Source organism: Ruditapes philippinarum, unplaced genomic scaffold (genome assembly GCF_026571515.1).
Source record: "Ruditapes philippinarum isolate M1 unplaced genomic scaffold, ASM2657151v2 ctg1246_1_1_1_1, whole genome shotgun sequence".
NCBI classification, from domain to species: domain Eukaryota; kingdom Metazoa; phylum Mollusca; class Bivalvia; order Venerida; family Veneridae; genus Ruditapes; species Ruditapes philippinarum.
Genome location: NW_026858568.1, coordinates 111,994 through 138,871, shown reverse-complemented (window position 1 = coordinate 138,871; position 26,878 = coordinate 111,994). Strand labels below are relative to the sequence as shown.

The 26,878-nt window shown below is 30.9% G+C and overlaps 2 protein-coding genes across 3 annotated transcripts in view; one reads left to right on the top strand and one right to left on the bottom strand.

The window, feature by feature from the left end:
- LOC132753614 (uncharacterized) overlaps nt 1-3,196 on the bottom strand; it is a 41,072-nt gene extending 37,876 nt beyond the window's left edge. For both annotated transcript variants that reach the window (XM_060744103.1, XM_060744104.1), the window contains exon 1: nt 3,145-3,196. The gene's annotated coding sequence lies outside the window, so the exon portion shown is untranslated. The remainder of the gene's footprint in view (nt 1-3,144) is intronic.
- A 4,190-nt stretch (nt 3,197-7,386) lies between these two features.
- LOC132753613 (ATP-binding cassette sub-family D member 3-like) lies at nt 7,387-26,135 on the top strand. Its single transcript, XM_060744102.1, is given in 23 exon segments — nt 7,387-7,520; nt 9,927-9,963; nt 10,300-10,346; nt 10,650-10,701; nt 11,977-12,065; nt 13,187-13,256; nt 13,594-13,620; nt 14,331-14,401; nt 14,984-15,107; nt 15,619-15,675; nt 17,085-17,282; nt 17,646-17,715; nt 17,928-18,025; nt 18,419-18,510; nt 19,457-19,551; nt 21,089-21,158; nt 21,740-21,803; nt 22,116-22,193; nt 22,483-22,548; nt 23,054-23,218; nt 23,834-23,878; nt 25,361-25,522; nt 25,985-26,135. Coding segments are annotated over 23 exon segments (1,959 nt in total). The 5' UTR covers nt 7,387-7,416; the 3' UTR covers nt 26,063-26,135.
- Nucleotides 26,136-26,878: the final 743 nt, after the last annotated feature.

Sequence of the window (26,878 nt, the reverse complement as noted above, 5' to 3'; positions counted from 1 at the left end):
ATTATCGCCATGTTAACTTCTTTTCTGAGGGGGCAAATGTCATATATCACAATAAAGAAATTTTTCTGTATGGTGGAAATGTTTTTGACAGGCACTTTTGTTTTTTATTTTAGACATTCAGGATCGCAAATACACTAGAACACTAGATCATTATATTTCATAAATGAAATAATTTGCTGTAGTTCTGGCCTTCATAACTAATATATGATGCTTGTATGAGTTTTAATGTTATCGACAGGTCTAACAGACCAGCACTGCTATAAAATCTCCACTGAAATATTTTCTTTAAAATCATGCAGTTTTTCCCAAAAATCTGAACTTAAACCTGCATTTTTACTTCCAAAATTAGCAACTTTAGCAATAATTTTTCCCCAAATCAAGAGGCTAAGGCCTCTTCCCAATTAAGTGAGAAAAATCACTTGTTTTGTTGGAAATATATCTCAGAAAAATCTCAACACTATATGGGCCATGTCATGACAAAACCAACGTAATGCGTTTGCGACCAGCATGGATCCAGACGAGACTGCGCATCCGCGCAGGCTGGTCTGGATCCATGCTGGTCGCAAACCCACTATGTTGGTTTTGACGCCGCTCATATGGTATACCCGCCGCAATATCTCAAAACAAAAAAGCTTTCTTTAACTATGTTTCTTGTTATTTGGGATAAAATTAATTGGTTTTACTTTAGAAAATGCTAATAAAATGATATTCAAGGTTTAGTCCCACTTCTTTTATAACAATGGGAAATTTGATAATTTTATTGTCTCTTGCCTCTATAATAATGTTGGCCATTTGGACAGACTCAGCTTAAATAACTAGTTGACTGTTGCTAAGCTGTCCACAGATGAGTTGGTTTAAGACACTTAACTGTATAAATCTGCACTATTTATTCATAGAGGAACAGCTGATAAACTTCTGATTGGATTATAATGTAAAAGAGCCATGTAATCATGGCCACCCCCCACAGAATGTGTTTGCTCATGGGAAGAATGTATATTTAGAAGAGCAGAATAATTCTTTTGGTAATGAAAACTGATGGGTGAAGTGATTACAGATTTGAAACCTATGTGAATACTGACGGCTGAAAATAACAAGGCAATAACTGAAAAATAATGCAGGGTAGGTTATCATTCTTATGTGCTGCACTCCTCCGCAATGAGATCTATCCACCTATGAAGTTTCAAGTTGATACCTCTAACACTTTTGAGATAAGCTCCAGACAAAAAGTATGAAAATAACAAAGGGCAATAACTCAAAAAATATGAAGGGTAGAGTTATCATTCTTGTGCACTGCATACCTCCTAAGTGATATCTATCCATCTATGAAGTTTCATGTTGATATCTCAAAGGCTTTTTGAGTTATGCTCTGGACAAAAATTAAGTTTAAAAAATAACAAAGGGCAATAACTGAAAAATTATGCAGGGTAGAGTTATCATTCTTGTGCACCGCACTCCTCAATATGATCTATCCATCTATGAAGTTTCATGTTGATACATTTTGTATCTCAAATATTTTTCGATATATGCCCGGATGGACGGAAGAACAGACAGAGACTAATTCTATATCCCCCACTACCTTTTCGGCGGGGATAATAAACCTATTAATATATTTGTTCCCTACCATGACAACCTATCATAATCCATATCAGTTACAAGTAAGGCTCCCACGTTTACAATTTTTTGTAAACGTTTACAAGATTGCTTAAAAACTATACTATACCATGTATTAGAGTTGCCAAATGATAACTATTTAATACATGTACAAATAATGTTCAGGGCTCATCACAGGAGAGTCAGCACACATTTTCTGTATTGTGATCCCATTTAGTTTTTTTGAAAGATCAAAGAAAAATCAACTTTACCAAAAATATATTAGAGCGATTATTGCATGATGATGCTGTATGGAGAGTTGTAAATACCCTTATTTTTTTCTTTTACTTTGGAATAAATATATTAGAATTGATAAAATTCATGATCACAGGCAATAATTAAGATATTTTGTAAGACAATGTGGTCATTTCGTTTCAACGATAAAAAATATTATAAACGTTTAGGAATGAAAATCAGAACCAATTCGTTTACACATGTAATCGTGGGGGCCTTACATACAAGTACTATTCTTGGAAAAGATGTCAAAAAGATGCATCCATAAAAAATAAATGCATCCATGAAAAATAACAGAATGTGAAAGTAAATAAATATTAAAAGTTAATTATCATAAAGTCATCCTGTTTACAAGCAAATCAATGTCATTTTGCTCCTTAAAGGAACTCCACTGAGGCTCAAAACCCTAAAAACATAAAATTTGAATTTTTTCACATAGAGCTGCTTGGGCACTTAAACAGTTAAAACAGAAAACTATGCAAAAAAATAATTGAGAAATTTACTATGAAAGAAATTGAAAATGGTATTTTTGTGCTATTCTTAGCCCACTTTGAGTGAAAAACACTTTTCAATTTTGAGACATTTTTCACAATTTATATAGTTGTTCTGCAAAAGCAAAGTGAACAATTGATCTAAAATTTTGACCTTCATCAAATTGAGAATTTACCTCGAAAATTTTTTATTTTAAGTCCTGTCAGTGTCAAAACAACTTGGTGGAGGAGTCCCTTTAACATGTTTAAATCAACTCAGCTCTAGTCATCTTTTCTAAACATGGCATAGGTCAGCTTAGCCCGTTCATGAATATATTAGAACATAAATATTATCATTGTTTGTATTAATGAGTTTATACAAAGGGAATAGACATTCATGAGATAAATATATTCAATAACCCATACACATTGCCTTCAATTTCCAAAAACTGAAAATGAAAGTGGGCATATTTTTAAGTTTGGAAAATGGTCCCTTTTTACCTGTTTACACTTCTTCAAACGTGTCAAAATATCTAACATTTGTATCGTATTTCCTGGTCCTTAGATTAACATATAAATGGTTCAATTTGTTGTCAAATGACTAGAATATCGCAATAATGTTGATCTGTTCTTAAATGATCATATGTCGAACAAAGATTATCCGGTTCTATAGACACTTTTCAAAGACATCACAACAAATGCAACGGGTATAAAAAATGTACCATCAAAGAAAGCTTCTATCAAATAACACCTCCTCCTAAATATAAATTATAAAAGTAAAAAAATATACCATTAAAACATATTTATATAAAATTCCCGCTAAGTTCACCCTACATTTTAACCCGGAAGTAATTATCATTAAAGATATTGAAACTTCAGCAGCCTTATTAAGCTATTAAAAAAATCGGTCAAGATATTAATATAATAAAATCCCATTCCGACTAACAATCATGTCACCATCCATTTTAACATGTTAAATCATAATAACATTTTTTTTTCAAAAGGGGGCGATATTTTATTATCATGTAAGAAAGCTTCAAATATGTCTTCAAATGACAATATTTGAAGAAAAAGGCTTTTTTTTCAAAGAATTAATTCATGAAAATAAATTCCTTATTCCTTGAAAACTAGAATTAACATGTAAATAGCGGCAATTTTCCCACGACTTGTTTATATTTACTTTTGCTTATATAATAATTCCTACAAAACGTAACAGAAAAAGATTCTTACCTTTAAAAAAAACGATCCCAAAATAATTATGCCTATGATTTATGTAAAGTGCACTTCTTTTTACCTTATCAAGTTCCTCACCATCCTACCAAAAATTTCCAAAGAAAAGCGCAGATGTAAAGATACTGTACTGTATAGTACAGTAGGTTAAACATGTCAAGTCAATATTTCTCTATCAAATTGTCGGAAAAAATAGTTATTTAAAGATCCTTTAACACAACATTTTTATGGTTTTAAATCATAAATTTATATGATGCTCAAATTAAGATTTATCAATATTGTAGGTTCCAAAAGCATTATTTATAAAGATATTACCGAATTTAACATTTCATGTAAATAAAGGGAGGTAATAAAAAATCTATTGTCTATATATAGTACTGTAAAGTTTTAAGTCAAATTTTACAACAAGAAATGAATGCAAATATTTTTATGATTACATATAATATGAACAAATATTTGCAGTACATATTTAACATATTCGTCTATGTTTGAAAATTGTTTTATTTGCATAATTATGCACATACAATGTATATATAATTTCATTTAGTGTGGTTTAGCACTTTGATCACAACATACAGGATCTTTAACAATCATCTTCTGAAACAGTAAAATAAGAAAATATAGCTGGTGAATTTAATATTCATATATCATATTAATTAGACTTTGATAGCGAGCTCGACGAGCTGGCCCGAAGGGCCTACTCGCAAAGCGAGCTTTACGGTAACGCGAGTACCTGCTAAGTGATGGTTTTGAAAACTTTCGTCCGAAGAACCGAATTGGACACATCGCAACTTTTCGAATTTAAAGATAACGATAAAAACTGAGGAATTCTGACTGAAAACGGATGTGTAGACTGGTCACCCGCGCACGTCTATGGAAACCAAAATTGGACAGGGAACCAGAATAACGGAAGCTGTGTATAAAATATCGAATGGCAGTTTTAAAACGGAAAATGTAAAATGAAAATTGAAGACGCCATTTTGTTTGAAAAATCTGATAAATAAAAACATTTTTTTTTCGAATTTTGTTGTGAAAACTATCTAGAATGAAAGAAAATGGTTTAAGAAAATGAATTCGAACACCAATATCTTTTATTCAGTCATTAACGCTGTACAGGCGTTTAAAGTATTGTTTACGTGACGTCACAATGTAGCGCCAAACAGCACGTGCAAAACAATCAAATCAAGTACTCTATTTTAATGTCACAAACGTTTAAAGTTTTACATTTATTTCACTTTTAATAATCTTTATTTCGCTTGAAAAATTATAGAGTGAAATAAAATAAACAAACAAAATTTTATCAACGTTTTCAAAACTCGTTATTCATTTAACGACAGGGGCGGAACCATATTTAACACAGTACGTGTGACGTCACAAGCACTCGTCACTGCATTTGAAATAGAAATGAGCGATTATTTCATACTATTTCACGTTAAATTTTAAAGTACATCGAGCTCGCTTTGAGGCTTTGCCTTTTTCATATTATGGGTTTATATTATTGTAATAAAGATCCCTGATTTTGATGATGTTATTTGTGTAATTTCAAAATTTCAAATGACAGTACAGTACAGTATAGCCCGGGGTTCTATGATATCAAGGTACTTACGTTTATCGGAAAAAAAATTAAATATAAAAATCATAAATGAATAAGATTTTTCTTCCATCTTATAAATGAACCTTTTCCTACGGAAGAGCATTAGTGCCAGGTGTATGTTTTTTATTAACTCGAAATTTCGAGTTAGTAACTCGAAATTTCGACTCACTTATCTCGAAATTTCGAGTTACTTACTCGAAATTTCGAATTACTTATCTCGAAATTTCGACTTACTAACTCGAAATTTCGACTTACTTACTCGAAATTTCGACTTACTAACTCGAAATTTCGACTTAGTAACTCGAAATTTCGACTTACTAACTCGAAATTTCGAGTTACTTATCTCGAAATTTCGACTTAGTAACTCGAAATTTCGACTTATTAACATTACAAGAATGGCCAAAGTTATTAGTCAGATGGTATAAGATATAGTATGCAGTGCCTTTGAACGATGGAGACGGAGAAACGGGTGCCTGGACAAAAACTATTGAAATTTAACTTAAACTTAGTAATGGCATGTACACACCGGACCTAAAAAAACAAGGCTTCCTTTAATTTGTACGTTCAGGCGTTCTTCAGACGTTGTATTGTATCCAATCTGTTCGAACATATCTTTTCACTAATCATATTCTTCTCATCCCTGTAAAAAACCGATCCTATACTTCACGTGTGGGACATCTGAGGAAAGTATCGCGGCGTGGCCAAAATAGGGCGTGCTGAGGCCTTTGTCAAAATTGTTGGACTGACTATATTTCTTGTAAAATCGGATGCTTTTATATTATTCCCAACATATATATAACAACAAGTATCACTTTTATCAACTTTTATCAACACAATATCAAAGTATTAGTTAATAATGAATAATGTTACAAAAACATTATTAGTATAAAGAAACGTGACAGACTAACTGGCGTATACACGCCAATTAAAACTTATTTAACACATGATATTGCACAGTTTACAATAGGGTGGGTTTTGGACTTGTTGTTTCTCCACATGATGGTTGTATGTGTGCTTAAGAATAAGAAACACCCGGTTAACACAGAAATGTGGAAAGTGTGATTTTACCCCCCCCCCCCCCCTCCACAAAAAAGCGAAGGATATGTTCAGTATGTGTGGACAATTTGACCCTATAAAATTGTTCTGTTAAATAAATGTTAAAGGTGCTCTGTCAATGTGCAACAGCTACACACGAAAGAAAGTATATTGAATTCAATCCTTGCTTTCACCGGCAACCAATGAAAGTCGTGCAATGTAAGTCGAAATTTCGAGTTAGTAAGTCGAAATTTCGAGTTAATAAGTCGAAATTTCGAGTTAAGTAAGTCGAAATTTCGAGTTAGTAAGTCGAAATTTCGAGTTAGTAAGTCGAAATTTCGAGTTAGTAACTCGAAATTTCGAGTTAGTAACTCGAAATTTCGAGATAAGTAACTCGAAATTTCGAGTTAGTAAGTCGAAATTTCGAGTTAATAAGTCGAAATTTCGAGTTAGTAACTCGAAATTTCGAGTTAATAAAAAACATACACCTGGCACTAATGCTCTTCCGTATTTTCCAGAACTGTTTCTCAAAAAAATATTTCAAAAGAACCAATAAAAATGAAATTATTTAGTATATTTTCAATGCCTGCCATTTTGGGTCATTTCAGAGGAGGTTACTACGGTATCAAGGTAATCCCCCAAAAAAGCAAGTATGGAAGGATTGATGGGTCAAAATTTTCAAGTTAAGTTGTGAAAAACTTCCATCAGTTAACTTGCTATAAAATTAAAACTATATGAACAGACTATATGTCAGTATATGTGTTTATAATATATTTTAATTGACTGTGTAAAAATCACTAAGGAAAATGGTAGTCAAATATGAAGGTTTTATAAAATAGTTTTCTTGCCCCAAATACATTCATTATTCACCAAATTAAATTTATTGGCAGATGAAAATGAATCTAGTATTCAAGTTTTACAAATATTAGCATCATCATATGTTGCTTTTACTAGCAGTCACAGAAAATTTAAGTACCTTGATATCATAGAACCCTTGATATCATAGGAACAGAGTATATTACCTATTCACAGTCTTAGTTGTTGGTAACTGAAAAATGAATATTTCATATTGAACCGAGAATTGTAAAATCGCCAGAATATTATAATCAATTTCTATTAAGGGGTCATATGTTTAGATAAGAAAAAGTAATTTAAAAGTAAAGGCGTATTTAAATTAGGCTACTGAAGTTGCCTTCAAACAAAATGGGGGTCCTTAGCAAACTCACCCCTCAAAAAGCAGCTTTAACAACTGCTCTAGGTGTTGCCATATATGTTGTTTACAAAACAAATGCTACTAAAAGGAAGCTGTAAGTAAATGTGATTCATTAGTTAACAAATTGATTGTCTGATGGTTAGAGCGGGTGGGGTATGGCCCAGTGTTGTGGAATGTTATAATTTATGAACCCAATTTCAGATAAAGCATGACATCTCAAATAAAATCTAACCGACATTGATTTGATAGCTTACTAATATTAATTGTAAAATCCTAGCATGAAAATTATAATAAAGGGGATCTTCATTATTTTAATTGCTGGTTTAAATATTTTAATTTAGTGCAGACAAGAGCAGGGCAAGTGACTGTCTGGACATGTCTGTTGCTCACATTGTTATTCTAAGATTTGAGAACAATAAACTTGTAAATAATTGAATGTAAAAATTATAAATGTTTTTTGTTTGTAGATCTATGCTAATTATACTTATTTAGATATTAAAGTTAATCATGTCCTAGATTTTGACTTTTAAAATTCTGATTCTTATAAATTGGTGCCTGTTATCCTTAAAATATATTGTTACTGGCATGCGAGCAGTTCCCGTACAGAAGCAGTACCCGTATTTTTCATTTAAATGCTTGATTTTTACTTGCATTCTTCAAAAATTCATTTCAAATCAAGCAGATACATAAACGAGACAAAATCTAAGTGTCAGTTCGGCAGTACGTATATAAAGTCTCATTTTAAATCACTTTCACCTGTGCGTCGTCAAAACGTGACCTTGTTTTCTCTGGGGGATTCCGTCCTTGCGCGCATGCGCAAAAATACTTACACGTGAGGCTTGTTAAAGGGTTTTCCACTAATACCACCTGTTTACAAATAAGTAGGCAATGTGGTGTAAACTTGTTTAATTATCAGAATGTTGACCAATATTACTATATATAATAATTTTATGGCTTTGATGCGTAAAATATCATGCATTCAAGCATACTATTGCATGTGAATGCGTTGGGGTAACGGTACCGGGTAATTGATACCCGCGTTTAGTCTACGCTCTATTTCCTGAATTACATCTATTTATCTCTTAGATAATGGTCTGTTCAACAATTGTAAATGGAAAATAGGTCCGATAAAATAAAATTGTATAATTATAATGGGTTAGATTTTATGTACGGGAACTACTTCTCTTCATACAAAATAATGGATAATTTCGGTACCCCATATGAGGCCTCATAAGTAAGGGTTATACTATGTTTAGAACATTATGGAATTTCCATAATTTGTGTGACGAGCTGAATATTGATGTGTAACAATCAAATTTTGGTGAGTGAGCGTAATAAAAAATAATGTTTCAGTAACTGTGATTTTTGTACGGGAACTGCTCGCATGCCAGTATATCATATTGTCACAATTTTGTTGTAAATTCCTATATATTTAAAATAGTTTTAAAAATGTATCTGCCAATCTAGTCGGAACATGTGACAATAATTAGTAAGAGCTATTTATTAATCTTCTACTTAAAAGACATACATAAATATAAAGAGTAATACCAAATTCTCGCCTGTATAGTCGCTGCTTTGTTCATCTGTCCTGATGTCCGTCCGTTCTTCCCTTTTTTTTGGCCAGGACATAACTTTGAAACAACAAGAGATATCAACATGAAACTTCGTAGGTAGATAGATTGCGCAGTGCACAAGAACAATAACTCTGTCTTGTCTAAAATTGGAGTTATTGCCCTTTGTTTAACACCTTGAACTTTGTCTGGACATAACTCAGACACTATAAGAGATATGTAGGTAGATACTTCTCATTGGGTAGATGAGCAGTGCAAAAGAACCATGTCCTGGACATAACTCCAGAGATATACAGATAACATAACTCTGAAAGTATGAGAGATATCAACATGAAACTTTGTAGGTAGATAGATCTCATTGCGTATATATTCATTGCAAAAGTTCAATTTTACACTGTGAACTTTGTCCAGGACATTACTGTGAAACTACAAGAGGTATCAACCAGAATATAAATTGGTAATTAGATCTCATTGAGTAGAAGTGCAGTGCAAAGAACGGTAACTCTGCCTTTCCTAATTTTGGAATTATTGCACTTTGAACTTTGCCCATGACATAACTCTGAAACTACAAAAGGTATACTTTTCTGTGTCCAAAACCTATTAGGGGAGCATAACCCAGTTCAACTGGCTCTTGTTTTAAATGCAATTGTCCAGGGGTTGTTGTTAAAATGTAGTTAAGCAGTGCATTACTTGCACTCTCATTGTATATAGATCTACTATCAGCACAATGTAACTTGCCATTAACATGATAACAATTATATGTATCTAGAGGGCAGTGATATAATATGATAATTTATTATAAGAATTATTGATTATAATTGTTATCATTGTCTACTGGTCAATGTTTCAGAATAAGGGTACATGACATTTTATTATTTTTAGCTCAGATTGAAAGGTCTTGATGGCATTTCTTTGTTTTCATTGTTTAGGAAAACAGAATCTGAGGTCAAAGTTTTCGTACATGGGGTAAGTTGTTGTTGTTGTTGATGTACTAATAATGATTTCTCAGCTTTATGATAAGGGACTATAGTCAAATAGATGTACTTTAAATTGCTAATTTTTTTGTGGACTTGGATTAAGACTTACAGTATATATATCAAATTTTAGTATTGATGTTTTCACAAAATCAAACTTCTTTTGTTATATTAATGTGAATGGGATCACCCTTTAAGAGTTCTTTTGGTCACTTCTTTTTGGGGGGGATTTAAACTTGACAATCTAATTATGTTTGGGCATATAACCCAGTATTTAAGCATAAAACATAATAATTGATAAGACATGACATTCCATGGTGTATTTTAGGCAACAGAGAAAAAGGAACGGGCAGCTGTTGATGCTGTTTTCTTTAGGTAATATTTCATTTAATTTCATTGATGAAATTCATGAGGTAACTGTTATTTATAATTGGATTTAAATGAGTGCATGTATAATTATGCAATCATATGAATCTATCATAATATTATGTAAACAATTAAAATATTTTCCTATTTAAAGTTTAATTTTTATTTAATTTTATAAGAAAAAGTGAGGATTGTCATAATTGTTTTAGAACACTTTGGATAATTTTATATTAAATATAAATCAATTTCGTGTTCAGAACATTTACAGTGATTCGATAATTTGTATTAATTTAAATCTACTATATTTTTTAGGCGTATGGGTAAAATTCTGGCTATACTATTGCCGTCATGGTTTTCAACAGAGGTATGCTATAATACGTGTAATTACTACAATTAAAAAATTATAAAAGTTATGTGCATATATAATTTCAATATATCAGTATTTAAAAATATGTAAAATTTTTACACTTCCTTTTATCTGTTTTCATATTCCTTATATCTGTTTTCATTTATCAAAACCATTATGTAATTTTCAAGTAGGTATATAGAATGTTGCTGTATTTTGAATTAATGAAAGAAGGAATTTATTTTTCCAGAATGAATGATTTTGATAGTAATCCGATATTTTGAAATATTTTTTTATGAATTTTTCAGTAAAATTTTGAAACCTTTCAATTGAAATCTAAAGCATCAACCAGTTAAGCATAAATTTACAGACAATATCTCACTCCTGTATGGCATACAGTTACCTATCAATTCGAAACTTTATTCACAAATTCGAAAACCTAGCTAAACGCCATTTTCCGGTACTTTCTGTACATAGCTCTGGGGAATTAACCTATTGGAGTGTAATAGCGAACTCGGTGTTTTCGTCCTTTTTTAAATTAAATTGAAATAAAACAGTTATTTCTTTATAAGAAATTAATTAAATATCATTTATGAAAAATTCCATACAAAAAATAAAGTAAATAAACAAGTTTACGCAGAAAATAACCTTATTTATTATGGAAGATTCCACTACGTCTGTTTAAATTTTATTGATTTTCATCATAAACAATTTATTTTTTTGAAAAATTTGGAATGGATATTAAAAGAATATTGATAATTTTCAAAAACATCAATTTTTTTTCACCTTAAACGGTAAAATAATGATAGAAAAATAAAAATATCATGTAACTGTGTTATGTATTTCATTTGGTGTAATTCCCCAGAGCTAAATCCGTAACGTACCGGAAAACGATGTTTAGCTAGGTTTTCGAAAAGGTCAATAGATGTCCTACTTCAATCAACATTATATATACATATTTCAAGAGTTTTTCTTTCATTAGATAGGGAAAGTGGCTGTTCTCTTAAATTTTGGGAAGAATAAGAAAAGGAGTAGAAAAATTTGATGTAAAGTGAATTTAAGGGTAAAACTTCATGATTTTAAAGAAATTTAAACGGCGCATCCGCACAGTCTGATTAGGATCCATGCTGTTTGCTTATAAAACCTATAACAAGTAGAGAAAATGATAGTGAACAGCGGATGCGCAGGCTGGTCTGGATCCATGCTGGTCACAAACGCATTATGTTGATTTTGTCATGGCGCGGCTCATATTATGTAGTATATATTATGATATGATGTATGTATATAACACAGGTATGGTACCTAGTTCTTGTGGCTGTATCACTGATGTGTAGAACATATGCTGATGTTTGGATGATACAGAATGGAACGGCTATTGAAAGGTATATGTTGACATTGTCACATTGTTTTATTGATATAAGTCATATGTTAACATAATGATGTGTAATATATTAGTCACATTTCTAATGTTATTTATCTCTTAATGTTGCCATATGTAATTATTTCCACCCGTAGATATCACTAGTATAGGGCCAGGCCAAGATTAAAAAATGTCTGACCTGACTTAGCTGGCAACTAGTATAATAATTATGTTTGTCTGCCCAATTTTAATATTTTGATCTTGAAATCTTACAAGGTAACTTTTAACCAGTCTAAATTTAAGACATGTGTAGTATTTGACACAAATAAAGGGTATTTTGGGCTTTCTGTTTATATCATATGAATAGTGTGTAAATACATTCTAAAAAAATTAAGCAAACTTGTATAGCTTAGCTTTATTTTGATATGTTACAAATTCATTTTAGAAATCAGAATTATGTAATAGGGCTATAACAAAACATATCTAAATGATTTAACTAAAGTTAGAACAATCACTCATGATGTAATATGCAAATGATTAAAGAGTTAGAACATTTTCTCATGATGTAATATCCAAATGATTAAAGAGTTAGAACAATATCTCATGATGTAATATCAAAATGATTAAAGAGTTAGAACAATCTCTCATGGTGTAATATCCAAATGATTAAAGAGTTAGAACATTTTCTCATGATGTAATATCCAAATGATTAAAGAGTTAGAACAATCTCTCATTATGTAATTTCAAAATGATTAAAGAGTTAGAACAATCTCTCATTATGTAATTTCAAAATGATTTACGGACTGGAACAATGTCTCATAATGTAATGAAAACTGTTTTACAAGACCTACAAAGTGAATTTAGAAAGATGAAAAATTGTAGGCATGTGAGTGTACTGTATATCTATAATATTTATTAGCCTTTCCCACCAGTATAGAGCCAGTCTAACTTGCATTCATACATCTGACCAGGTTTTATACTGTTGATAGCTCTGTTTTTTATACCAAAATACCTTTATTTTGAATGGACTGTTCCATAAACAAAGCATGTCAAAGCCTTTATACATACATACAAGCAGGTTGAAATAAATATATATTAAGCAGGTTAAGTGTTTTACATAAATGAAATTTATTTACTTTTCAGTGCAATCATTGGTAGAAATATGCAGTTGTTTAAGAAACATCTGTTTAAGTTCATGTGGGCCATGCCTATTGTAAGTATAGAATTATCTGATGTTATTTGTAGTTCATTACAATATATATAAGTACTTAAAGTATTAATGGAAAATGATATTAAACTTTTCAAAGATTATTTATAAGTACTTTTTATCAAATAAACTATGGTGCATGAGTGTAATAAAGATATTTAATAAAAACGATATTACACCGGTGTATTAACACTTACACAAGGCCTATTAGTATTAGTGCTTTCTTAGTTGATTTTTGATTGAGTACTCTATTTTAGGCTGTTTGTACTGTGTTGTAGATTTGTATAGGTTGTTTAACATATACACATTCTTGATTTATTATCTTACTATCTTTATATTTCAGATATCTGTTGTGAACAATTGTTTAAAGGTAACTATCTTTATTATGACAGCACAGTCCTGCTAGAAAGCTATTTGTTAGCCAGTAATTAATAAGATGTCTTGATGCAATCACTCAATATGGTGTTAATGGCTGGTTGATATAGGATTTTGATTTCTGATTTGTGTGGAAATCATCAGACAGAGAGACGATGGTTCCTGCTAATGTGGCTTCTCATACCCGATATGTATGGAGAAACACAGAAACATTACCTATCTCCGCCATGAAAACTTTATTATTAGGGAATATACTTAAGTTTTGAGTGTCTTGTGTATAAAACAGCTCAGTATTGTTTTCCGATGCACTGCAATATAATCGTAAAGGTCATTAGACCGAGTGTTAAATTACAAAACTCTAAATACCATGTTTATAAAGGAAAATCTCACAGTAAGAATTAGACATGTTTTGTATAAATGTAATTTGGTAAGGTATTCTATGTTAATTAAATTTTATGACAGTATAAATAAAAAAAAGTAAATTTCTATTTCTTGCATATCATGCAAAATTGTCTGTTTACACCAGTACTAGAAAAACCTGACCCTTTTGTTACCACTGTTAAACAGTTACACTCAAGCTAGATATTTCCGTCTGTACTGGCAGCTGGTGTAAGATCCTAATAATCTTTACTGAATATTGTTAATCACTGATCTACTATGTGGATATCTTGACAAGTTTCATCTTTTTCTACATTTATTTTTCAGTATGGTTTAAATGAACTCAAACTACGATTTAGGACAAGGCTTTCCAACCATTTGTACGAAAAATATTTGAGGTAATGTCAAACCTCATTATTCATGCATGATTATAATCTTTATCAAATATAAATGTAGCTTCTTGTTTTAAAAAACTCATGATATAATGTAGGGAGAAGAAAATTGTTTTAATTGTTAATGATGAGTTATGTCAAATTTGTTGATAATGATAAGGTAGAGTGGATATAAATAACAATTGTGGGAAAAATATTATAATAAACATCAAAGTTATTTGAAAATAATTGTTATGTCAAGATGAATCTTTGTAGCAATTGAACGGTTACAGAAATCAAATAATATTACATTTAGAGGTTACAGAAATCAAATAATCTTACATTTAGAGGTTACAGAAATCAAATAATCTTACATTTAGAGGTTACAGAAATCAAATAATCTTACATTTAGAGGTTACAGAAATCAAATAATCTTACATTTAGAGGTTACAGAAATCAAATAATCTTACATTTAGAGGTTACAGAAATCATATAATCTTACATTTAGAGGTTACAGAAATCAAATAATTTTACATTTAGAGGTTACAGAAATCATATAATCTTACATAAAATTAGTATGCAGTCACAATTTGTTATAACATATTACAGGGGTTTTACATACTACAAGATGAGTAACCTTGACAACCGAATATCTAACCCAGACCAACTTCTTACCATGGATGTTGACAGATTTTGTGAATCTGTCGCGGAATTGTACTCTAATTTAAGCAAGGTATGTTTTTTAGACTTTGAAATAGTTCTTCCATTATTTAAATTTTAGTTTGTGTATATCACTGTTCTTTAATATTAAGAAATGTCATGGTAAAATTTGGAGAGAAAAAAAACAACAACAAAAAAACAACTTTATTTCAATTTTAAATTCATTAATTTTTAGCTCAACCCAGCACATCATGGTCATGGTGAGCTTTCCAGCTTTGATGGATGTCCATCATTTATGGATCATCTGTTCATCATCCACAGTTCTTTCAAATCATCTCTGAAACCAAAAGGCTAACATTGAATATTGAAACTTGACTGGAATGACCCTTGCATGAAGCTTAACCCAATTTTTTTTCAATCGCTTCCAGTCCATTGCATATTTTCCTTTATATGTATACATGTATAGTAAAAAACTTAAAAACTTCTCCTTAAAAAGCACAAATCACTAAGACATTTAGAATGCATATTGTAGCTCTGTAAGTAAAGCATTAACATTCATATATTTCTATTCCATGTGTTCACAGCCAATTCTAGATGTGGTAATATACACAGTGAAATTGACTGAAGGTATAGGAGCCCAGGTAAGGGAGATAATTCTAGATGTATTATTATAAAGTGTTGTAATCAGTTTTACTGTTTTATCTACTAGTCAAACAATTTTGCGTTAACCTTAATTATCTAAAAAAAAATTTTTATTAGTGAAATGAATTGAAGCGATTTTGAAACCCTTTAACCTCAAAACAAAAATTAATATTAATTTTGAATTTTGATTAATATTTTGAATGACTAAAATGTAAAAAAAAAGAAAAACTTATTCAATTAAGTTTGTAGAACAAAAAACAAAATTTTAATAATAATTATCTTTCGGGTCCAGCGTGATTTAGGGGTTCTGGCATTTTTGGCAGGTTTTTACAATAAATATTTTACTTACATTTTTGGTTTTTTTGAAAGGGGACCCTGATCTTTTCCCATTAGGAAAATAATTTTTACATTTTTTTATCAGTTTAAATCGTGGAAAAATAAAAATCTATGAACCTTTGAGATTTTGACATTCCTCAGAAGCAATGAAAACTTAAAAAAAAATCATATGTTAATTGCAGACTAAGAAACAAATTTTATGTGTCACACAGCTGGAATGGTTTCTTAATTGTACTTTTATGTATTCTTGCATGCACTTTATCAAAATTATACTTATGTAGCATTTGAATGCACTGAAAATGCTGAAAATTCAGGCATTCTCAAGCAAAATTTAATATTTACACGTTTCTTTCTTTGTCTTGTTGCAAAGTCTAGTTTGTGCTAAATAGATTAGTTGATTTTTGTCTTCAATATTAGAAATGCTGTCCAAACATCTCTGATAAGTATATGTTATTACTCTAATTTCTGATCTGACTTTCCATAATTTTGATATTAGAATATTTCAGCATTGTTTGTTTTTGCCATACTTTTTCATCCAATGAGAATAATATCAAATTCGCACATTTTTGACTGTACTTTTTGCATTTACTTTTCTTAATAGCGTTAATTAATCATTCATTTAAACTTCACTTCTGTCTGGATAAACAACAGGCATGCTAATGAAAAATAGGTCAACCACTAAGAAAGACACTTATAAGAAGAAAAGAAATTGAACATGTATAAACCAGGTTATAAATTAGACGACCAATTGGTAACTTAAGTGATATGATATTTTGTATATACCAGGTTACGACGACCAATTGGTAAACTAACCTTGATATGATATTTTGTATATACCAGGTTACGACGACCAATTGGTAAACTAACTGTGATATGATATTTTGTATATACCAGGTTACGACGACCAATTGGTAAACTGACCGTGACATGATATTTTGTATATACCAGGTTACGACGACCAATTGGTAAACTAACCTTGATATGATATTTTGTATATACCAGGTTAAGATGACCAATTGGTAAACTAACTGTGATATGATATTTTGTATATACCAGGTTACGACGACCAATTGGTAAACTAACTGTGATATGATATTTTGTATATACCAGGTTACGACGACCTATTGGTAAACTAACTGTGATAGAACAGAAGTTGGAAGGAGAGTACCGCTATGTTAACTCACGTCTGATCACTAATAGTGAGGAGGTGGCATTCTATCAGGGCAACAAGAAGGAAAAGTCCATCATACTCGCAACATTCAATAAACTGGTAATTTTTTCTTATATTGTATTGAACTTCAGTAACAAGACTCAGTGTTTGGACGTTTGCCCCTCGCCTTCTTACTTACCTTGATTATATAATGTACTTAATAAAAGTCTTTGGCTGTAAACATCTACTCTTTTAAATGAATTATTTGACATTTATAACAGAGCTGTCTATGTCTGTGTTTGCTAATAGAATTCCTAGCAAAAATTGATATATACTTTGGGGATATGGGTATTTGATAAGTATACCTGCAGTAATAGGTGTTTAGATATTTGGAATTAAGGTACAAAGGTACTTATTTGAAATTGAGGTGCAAAGGTACATAGTATTAGTTTATTGTTTACTTTTACTGTTTTATGATTTCAGGTAAACCACCTTAGGTATTTCATTTTCTTCCGTCTCCAGATGGGATTTGTAGATAACATAATTGCCAAATGTAAGTGTTGATATTCTTTTGTCTATCTCATTGTGATTTTTACACACATAAAAATGATATAAAATAATACCATTAAATTTTCTAAAAAGGTATAAAGATGTTACCCCACTTGTGGAATATCTTTGTTTTATATGTATTAAAGAATTCTGCTATTCTTGATCATATCAATTTATAGTGTTTTAATTTAATTGTACTTTTTTGTTTTAAACCAGATTTTGCAACTGTGATAGGATACTTGGTTGTAAGTCGTCCATTCTTGAATCTGGCTAATCCAAAATATGATAACAGTTCTCATAGTGAAAGATTAGAGGTAAACATTTTACTGAATAAAGAAATGTGCAACTTGTTTATAGAAATTTATTTTATATATGAGTGAACAAACCTGAAATATTAACATTTGAGAGTGAATGATATTATGATATTATTAAATAGCCCTTTGTGCTAAAATGACACTTAAGGCACTTTTCTCTTAATTTGTACCTTCATACACTTGATGATGCATAATTGTTTTGAAGCCTTTTTTATGGCCTGTTAAACAGATAAGGGAAACACATATTAAATAACAATAATAAACTATATCAAGGATTTGGTATTTTAACACATTTTGCAACAAGTTCGAAAGGTTTTATACAAGTGCTTAAGGTTACCACTAGGATGGTATGTTAAGAAAATGTATGGTTAACTTTGGATCATATGATTTCAGGATTATTATAAGAGTGGTCGTATGTTGGTAAGAATGGCTGAAGCAATTGGTAGAATAGTTCTGGCTGGCAGAGAAATGACAAGACTGGCAGGGTAACTGTTTACTTAATCTTTAATAAACAAAACTTGCCTTGTTAAATCAGTAGAAAGAGTGTAAAGTTGATTTAAATGAAGATCATGACACATATTTGTCTCTGATAGTTTGTTACAGACAAGGGTTATAACACAACTCTTCCTCTTAAGTCATTTATTTTGTTGAGAAAATAGCAACCACCTGCCCGCTCACTACTGTAGGTTTGAACCCTGCCAGGGACTTTGATTTCCTTTGATGTGAGGAAGCTATCCAGCTAGCTTACAGAACATTGATGTTTTCACTCAGATGTCAGCTCCAGTCTGAAACAATGCATAGAGGTACACATGAAGTCTTCCTCCACCAGTAAAGCTGGAAAGTTTCCATATGATCTCTACTGTGTTGGTACAATGTAAACCAGTAGTTACTTGTCAGAAAATATACTGTTAGTACTGGTACAAAAATTATCAACATGTATATTTACTGTCTACCTGTATATGACAGAAACATGTCACAAATTTTTGCTCTCTAATTAATGCAATTTATAATTGATAATTTGATATGAATTTGATTGTGCATGAAAACGTTATTATGGAACAATTCTTTATGTTATTGGCATGACCCTTACAAACTTTGAGTTTCTGTTTCGACAAATACATGTAATATGAAAATGAAGATATTTTTATCTTTTTATAGTTTATACACGTTTTATACAGCTTGTTACATAATTTGGTAATGTGAAATGTTGAAACTTTCACACAAAATAAATTCATAAATTGGTAGACTAACTTAATTGTACGGATGTTATATGATGCAATACATAACTTATATGATACACAAATTCTCATATTCTAACAGTGACAACATTAAATGTTTCTAATGCCAAAATCAGATATATAGTCTAATTTAATGCAAAATTAGTTTTGCTTTAATATATAGATAATTGTGTATTATTGTTGATATATATAGGTTTACAGCACGTATCACAGAGTTGATACAAGTACTAGATGATCTCAACAGGGGCAAATATGAGAGAACCATGGTGAAAAACCACCACCATCAAAGTAAGTTACAGTTAAATGGTATTTTCATGATTAAATTTCCAGTGCCTGGCCACTTACACAATCTGGCCAGATTCTGGATTGTTTGAATACTTAATCTTAAAACTCCAAGAGCTCTTTTGTCTTTCTTTTTTTTTTGTTCAATATGATACGAGGTTTTCATATGATTGTAGTTTGTGCATGACATTTTAACCCTTTCCTTCATGAGCATATTGTAGAAAATGGAATGAGATAGAGTAAAAGGCTTTTCAGCGTTGGTTACACGTTACCTTACAATAGACCTGAGGCCATTTTTAGCCTGTCACATGTTTAAAATTTTCTTGGCGATGAGTGGGGGGGGGGAGCTACCATCTCCCCCCCCCCCCCTTCAAATCCCCGAAACAGAAGGGGGCACATCCCCCTTCTGGCAACCCCCTGGCAACCTTTTTGATGGTGGGGGGGGGGGCGCCGAAAAAGTGGTCACTTTTTAAGGTACATTTCTCAAAACAGATTACAGTGTTTGGGGCCTTAATAGGGCATTTTTACTCAAAAAGAGGGGTTTGAAAAGCCGTCAAAACAGGTCTTTATGAAGTTAAGGATTAAAAGATGCATGAATCCCGCAATCATTTGCCCTAGAATAGTTACTGTATTCAATACATTGTACATTGTATTTTCAGAAAAATACACTGGAGCCGCGATATAAAACTCATGTTGGGGTCCATGATCTCAAGACAGCGTTGTATCGAGTAACTTTTTATAACGCTCATTTTGTAATTATAGCGAAAATATCGCATTACCCCACCCACCGCCGAAACATATAACGCTTGTTAGTGTAAATGATTGTTTACTTACCTTCCAATGGATATCAGTCCAAGCTTTTTAAAATATTATTATTAATTATTTTGTAAAGCATTACTGAATATCTTTAATATAAACATGAAATTTACGAATTAAAAATATAAACCATGAATGAATGTTTGTAAATTTCCAGTAAAACAGCGGTGTTAGCGTGAGTAATGTGTGGTCATGAAAATTGATACCTAGTGGATGGGACTAAATTAATCGTCTTATCTGCTGTCTCTTGTGAAAAAATCAGCCATCCTCAACAACTTTTTTGCAGATAGATCGAAAGTGCATGCTTTTTAAAATTAATTGTACGCTTGGGTGATTTACTTAACTCGTCGGTGTTTGCATGTCTTAGCTAACAGTTTGATACCTGACTGATCAACAGTTCAAAATGAACAAAAGAGCGGATTAACGCTTACCTGTGTATGACTTCACACCTTCTTATCATGAGTGACGTAATTATGACTGTTTATTGCACTCGACTGACACATTGAACAAGCGTTACAGTGGATAAGGTGCGGTATTGATATACATGAAAAAAAAATTATAATCGGCGAAAAATATGATTTTTTTTTTGCTAGCCAAGGCATATGAGCGTTCTACTGAGATTAGCGCTATACCGAAGAGCGCTATATCGCGGCTCCAGTGAAGTAGAAATGAAATACCTCAATAGGGTCTATGTGACATTTCTAAAACACTGTACTGTATATTACAGGTGAAGATAAACCAACGGTACAGTTTAAACCTGGCAGTGGAAAGATGGTATTCCAAGATTATATTATCAAGTATGTTAATATCAGTTTATAATTGATGTAACTTTAACATGACGGTGTAATATATAAAACAAAACAATACCTGCAAGACTTGATACAATCTTCTCACACTTTATTTGGTCATTAAAACATAAAAATGAAACATCTAAGCTTACAAAGATAAAAAAGGAAACGTTTGCATTTTATTTACTGCAGATATTTTTTATGTCCTATATATATTTTTCTGGCTATATTTTAATTTTCTGACAATATTAGATGCTATTAAGGGTAATGACCAATGTATGCCACCAGTGGTATCAAGTCAACTGATATATTCATACAGTATAATAAGACTATGCTTAGAATTGGTCAATTATTGTACATATATTTTGATATAAAAATCACTCAAACTGGTTATGGCCTTTTTGGAATTTAAGTGTATAACATAATTCATTGGAGTAAAAGTCAAGTACATTACCATAAGAAAGGTGAAAAATCAGCATTTTGATCATGCTTTCATGAAAACAGCTGCTACACCTTGGTATGCAATTTTTTCGTATGCTTCATTTGTATTGATGTATTTTGTGCAAACACTGTCTCTATATGTTTTATAGGTTTGACAAGGTACCTTTGGTCACACCAAATGGAGATGTTCTAGTAAAAGAACTTAATTTTGAGGTAAATATGCTGATATCATTTCAAAAATATTTTTGTTTCCAAAAACAGTACCTAAAAGTTAGATTTTCCGATAAATTACCTGACCTGAAGAAAGAATTTTTGAGACTTTAAAAATGTATTTCCAATAAACCTAAGTCATTATAAAATCTACCACCCATTTTGCATAAAATCCGTGGCCATATTGGAAGTTTCAGATTTGGACAAAAATTTTGATCCAATGGCCCTCAGCGCTTAGGCTAATACTGCTTCTTTAAATTATATGGAAAATCTTTCAGTAATCATGTGAGTTTTAATCTGCTTACTTCTTTATAGGTAAAATCGGGTGTAAATGTCCTTGTTTGTGGACCAAACGGTTCAGGGAAAAGTTCTTTGTTCAGAATTCTTGGAGAGGTAAAGTATATTAAAATATTATGTTCAAAATAATGGTTTATGATAATAGAATTGCATTTTCCATATTTTTATATTTTATAATAGAAAAAAGATTTAATTATTATACAGTGTAAGTATTTGATAGATATCATTTTACCCTCTATTTAATACTTAAAATTTCAGTAATTTGAGGGGTTTTTTCTCGCTTTCTCATCATATCAGTATTTATAAATAAATGTCAAAGTTGAAATTCAAAGGTAAAAAGTTTTTCACTACCTGATATGCAATTTCATTTTGTTTTCTTTTATAGCTGTGGCCACTGTTTGGGGGAACTATGACAAAGCCAGAAAAGGGAAAACTTTTCTATGTTCCACAGGTAAATCTTTAGTTTATGTTTGAGAAGATTAATTCATAGTAATTGTACAGGACACTGACTTATATTTTATATATAATTCAAATTAAGCCTGAATTGTAGAAAATAATCTAGCAAGCTCACTGTTAATTGTGTTGACCTTAAGTATGGCTGGACATTTAACATTAAGTTTAAATATTTATATTTTTACCCATTGGCCAGGAAAAAGGAATTAGAATATATTGTAATATCCAGGGACCCCTGGTTTGATCGTCAGGTAAGGCAATGTTTCTCTGTGACTATTGATCTTGATATTGAGTCAAACTGTCATTTGTCTCTCACTGCTGATTCAGAAATCAAGCAGAATTAGTAGATGGTTTACTTGCAGAGAAATTTGTATTAACTGGTTAGTTATCCAGAAAATCTGGTTAGGTGGACTGACTGCCAAGATATGACTAAAATATGTCAAAGTTGGCATATAAATTAAACTACTAAACAATATACTCATTTTAAAGTATATATATTATAGAGACCATACATGACTGTAGGGACATTACGAGACCAGATTATCTATCCTGACTCACCAGAGGAACAAAAGAAGAATAAAGTCAGTGATGAGATGTTGGAAGATATTCTCAAGAAAGTACAACTAGCGTATATACTTGAGAGAGAGAAAGGATGGGAGTCTGTACAGGTAAATATTTAACACTATTGTTTTTGTTAATTGATACCTTAGAAAATCTTTACATTACACAGGGGGGGAACATTCCACACACTTAGAAAAACATATTTCATGAACTTGCTAAGGGTAAAGCACAACAACTCTTAAAAAGGTAAATTATTGTAATTAAGAAGACAAGTATGATATTGATTTGTTAAAGAAAGTCATGCATGTTGAGGCATGGCCGAGTGGCTAACATGTTAGACTAGTAATCTAAGTATTGCTGCCCACGTGGGTTCAAACCCTGTCAGGGCAAGCCGTAGTTTCATGGAGCAAGAAACTTTACACTCATTGCTAAGTACTGGTTAAGTCTAGAACAAATTGGAGAGTGTTTCCATAAGCTTATAGCTTCCAACACAATCAAATAAAAATAAATTTGTATAAACTATATAACTAGTGAAAGTCATACTGAGTTTTATTATAGAAAAACTGACTACCAAATAGAATATATTATAGCAGTTGAAAGAGCTTAAGTACTTTTAAATCTTGTTATAAAGGGCAGTAACTCTTTATTTTGATATTTTCTAAAGTGCAAGTACATCAGCTGTAAATGTATTGTGTAAGGATGAAGTTATTGTATTTTTTCAGGACTGGATGGATGTACTCAGTGGAGGAGAGAAACAACGAATAGCTGTAAGATTTTTTATACTTTATATTGACCCAACCGGATCATTTAACAATTTTCAAAATATTAATAATATCTAGCACTAGTTTCGTCAAAAGTAATGATCCCAGTGATAACCTTGCAATTAGCATGGTATTATCATTTATTTATTCAAATGAAAGAATAGAAAACTATAATATCAGGTCAGCAATCTAACATGTAGGATATTTTCAATTATATATACTTTATTATCACATGTGCAACAAAGTACATTAAATTATAGTGTATATAATTGAAAATATCCTACTTGTTAGATTTCAAACCCGGTATTATGATATGATATCCACAAAGAGACTAGAAAAAATCACAAGGGTTTGCCCCATAGTCTGTGTTTTCTGCTCCATTTAAGTTGTCACTGCTGATTGTGTTTTATACACAACCAAATAATTGTAAACTTGATAGGTTCAGACATGGGGTAATGGTAATCGGTAATTTAATTTAATTTAATCGATTACAATTTTTTGAGTAATCGCAGTAATCATAATTTTTTTCCTGTAATTTAATCATAATTTAATCAATTACATGACCAATTAATCAGTAATCACAATGATTACATGTATGATTACAATACATGTTAAGCTAAAAAAAATTGCTGAACAAACATACATATAAAGGTTAAAAAAGTACCAGTGTCAATGCCTACTAATTGTCTTAGGTAGTGTAGGTGAATTAAATGCAGTCACCCAGGTCAGATTTGATGACACCTGTGTTTTAATAAGGTGATGAAAAGATCACTGACAGATTGACCCAATACATAAATGATTGTCACAATTATACCACTTAAATTTAGCTGTGAAATTATAACAATGGCCTGGATAGGTATATTATCACTTATTGAGAAGACTTTACAGGTTCAGTAAAGAGCAAGTATAAGCTGCAATTACTGACAAAAGTGAGATATGGTTATATTTTCTGTTACATTTTGGTATTGTTAAGTCCATGTAGAAGCAAAAAGTACAAAAAGATTTTCATCATATCGAAAAGAAAGCAATACGCAAGCATGGCAGGAAATATGCCTGCTGTTTTTAAATACTTCATATTGCCAGAAAAAATTCCTGATGTATGAATTAATTACTGTAAAACTAAGCTGGATTATTTTTTTGTACATTTGTTGTATTGAAATGTTCAATAAAACGATAGTGTTGAACCATTGCATTTCTTAACTTATGTACATGTAATCAGTAATCATAAATGTAATCTGATTACTCCTGTCAGTAATCAGTAATTTAATAAATTACAATGTCAAAATGGAGTAATCAGTAATTTAATTTAATCAAGCATTTTGACAAATAATCATAATTTAATCGATTACAATTGTCAAGTAATCGCCCCATGTCTGGATAGGTTACAATTAATTGACTGAAAATAAAGTGAAATCTATATGCAAAGCTTGAGATAAGTACACAATGTTACAGAAATACATACCTACGTAACTATGTGTAATGTTTCAGATGGCCAGACTGTTCTATCATAAACCACAGTTTGCTATCCTAGACGAGTGTACAAGTGCGGTTAGTATGGACGTAGAAGGATTTATATACCAGCACTGTAGAGAAGTGGGAATTACATTGTTTACAGTGTCACATAGAAAATCACTGTGGGCTCATCATGAAGTATGTATCTTATACACAGATTCTAGTATGTTTTATCTTACATGTAAAGAAGAACTTATTTATATAAAGTGTTTCATATATTTAATTGTTCATTTGATATTGATGTTGATATTTATATTTTAGTATTATTTGATATTTATATTCCAGTACTATTTGATGTTATTAAGATTTCAGTACTATTTGATGTTGATATTTATATTTTAATACTTTTTAATGTGGATATCTCTATTTCAGTACTATTTGATGTTGTTATTGATATTTCAGTACTATTTGATGTCAATATTTCAGTATTATTTGATGTCAATATTTATATTTCAGTACTATTTGATGTTGATATTAATATTTCAGTACTATTTGATGTCAATATTTCAGTATTATTTGATGTCAATATTTATATTTCAGTACTATTTGATGCTGACATTTATATTTCAGTACTAATTGATGTTGATATTAAAATTTCAGTACTATCTGATGTTAGATGGACGAGGAAATTACGAGTTTAAGAAGATTACAGAGGAAACAACTGAATTTGGATCATGATAAAAGTTCTGTTAGGATTTGAAAATAGTGCATTTAATGGGTCATACCAAAATATCTTAATACTTGATTTGCACTAAGGACTATTTTCTTTTACCTACAATTATTTAAGTGAACCAAGATAATATTATTATAGAAAATATCCACAAAAATCATGATACTCATGATGTTATATAGATGTTAAAATTTGACAATTTTGAGTAAAAACTAAATTTACTTACCGGGTATACATGTATGTACTGACTTAATTGTATATGATTTACTAGAAAAGAGAAAAGTTGCCGTGTATGATTGAATACAGCAATGCTTGTGATACATGATTATTATTGAACATTGACAAACATTTACTCGCTGATTTGTTTTTGTATAATTTATAAATTACTGTTTAATCAAGTATACATAACACAATTATTTTACCTACACTGTAGATAGTTTTTAACAGATACATGTATATCAAACCTGACTTGAACAAATATGGCTCTTTTTATACTGTTGCATTTAGGATGAATGTTAAATTATTATTTAATTAATACTTTAATTTTTACAATGTTTTAAACACTCGCATTGTTCCAACAAAAAGACTCGGAATAAAAGATAAAGTGATACTTTGTAAGAAAATTTTGAACATGTGAGAATAAGGAAATATATTTATTAACAAACTGAGTATTTCTTTGAATTATCCATCACAACATCATATACTTCTTAATTTATATTATCCCTATAGAAAATGGTGCAGTGTGTTAACTTCATGGGACACTGGCACTTGGCTCAATCTAGAAACATTGGTTTCAGTCTGACCTCTAATGTAAAGTGATTTTC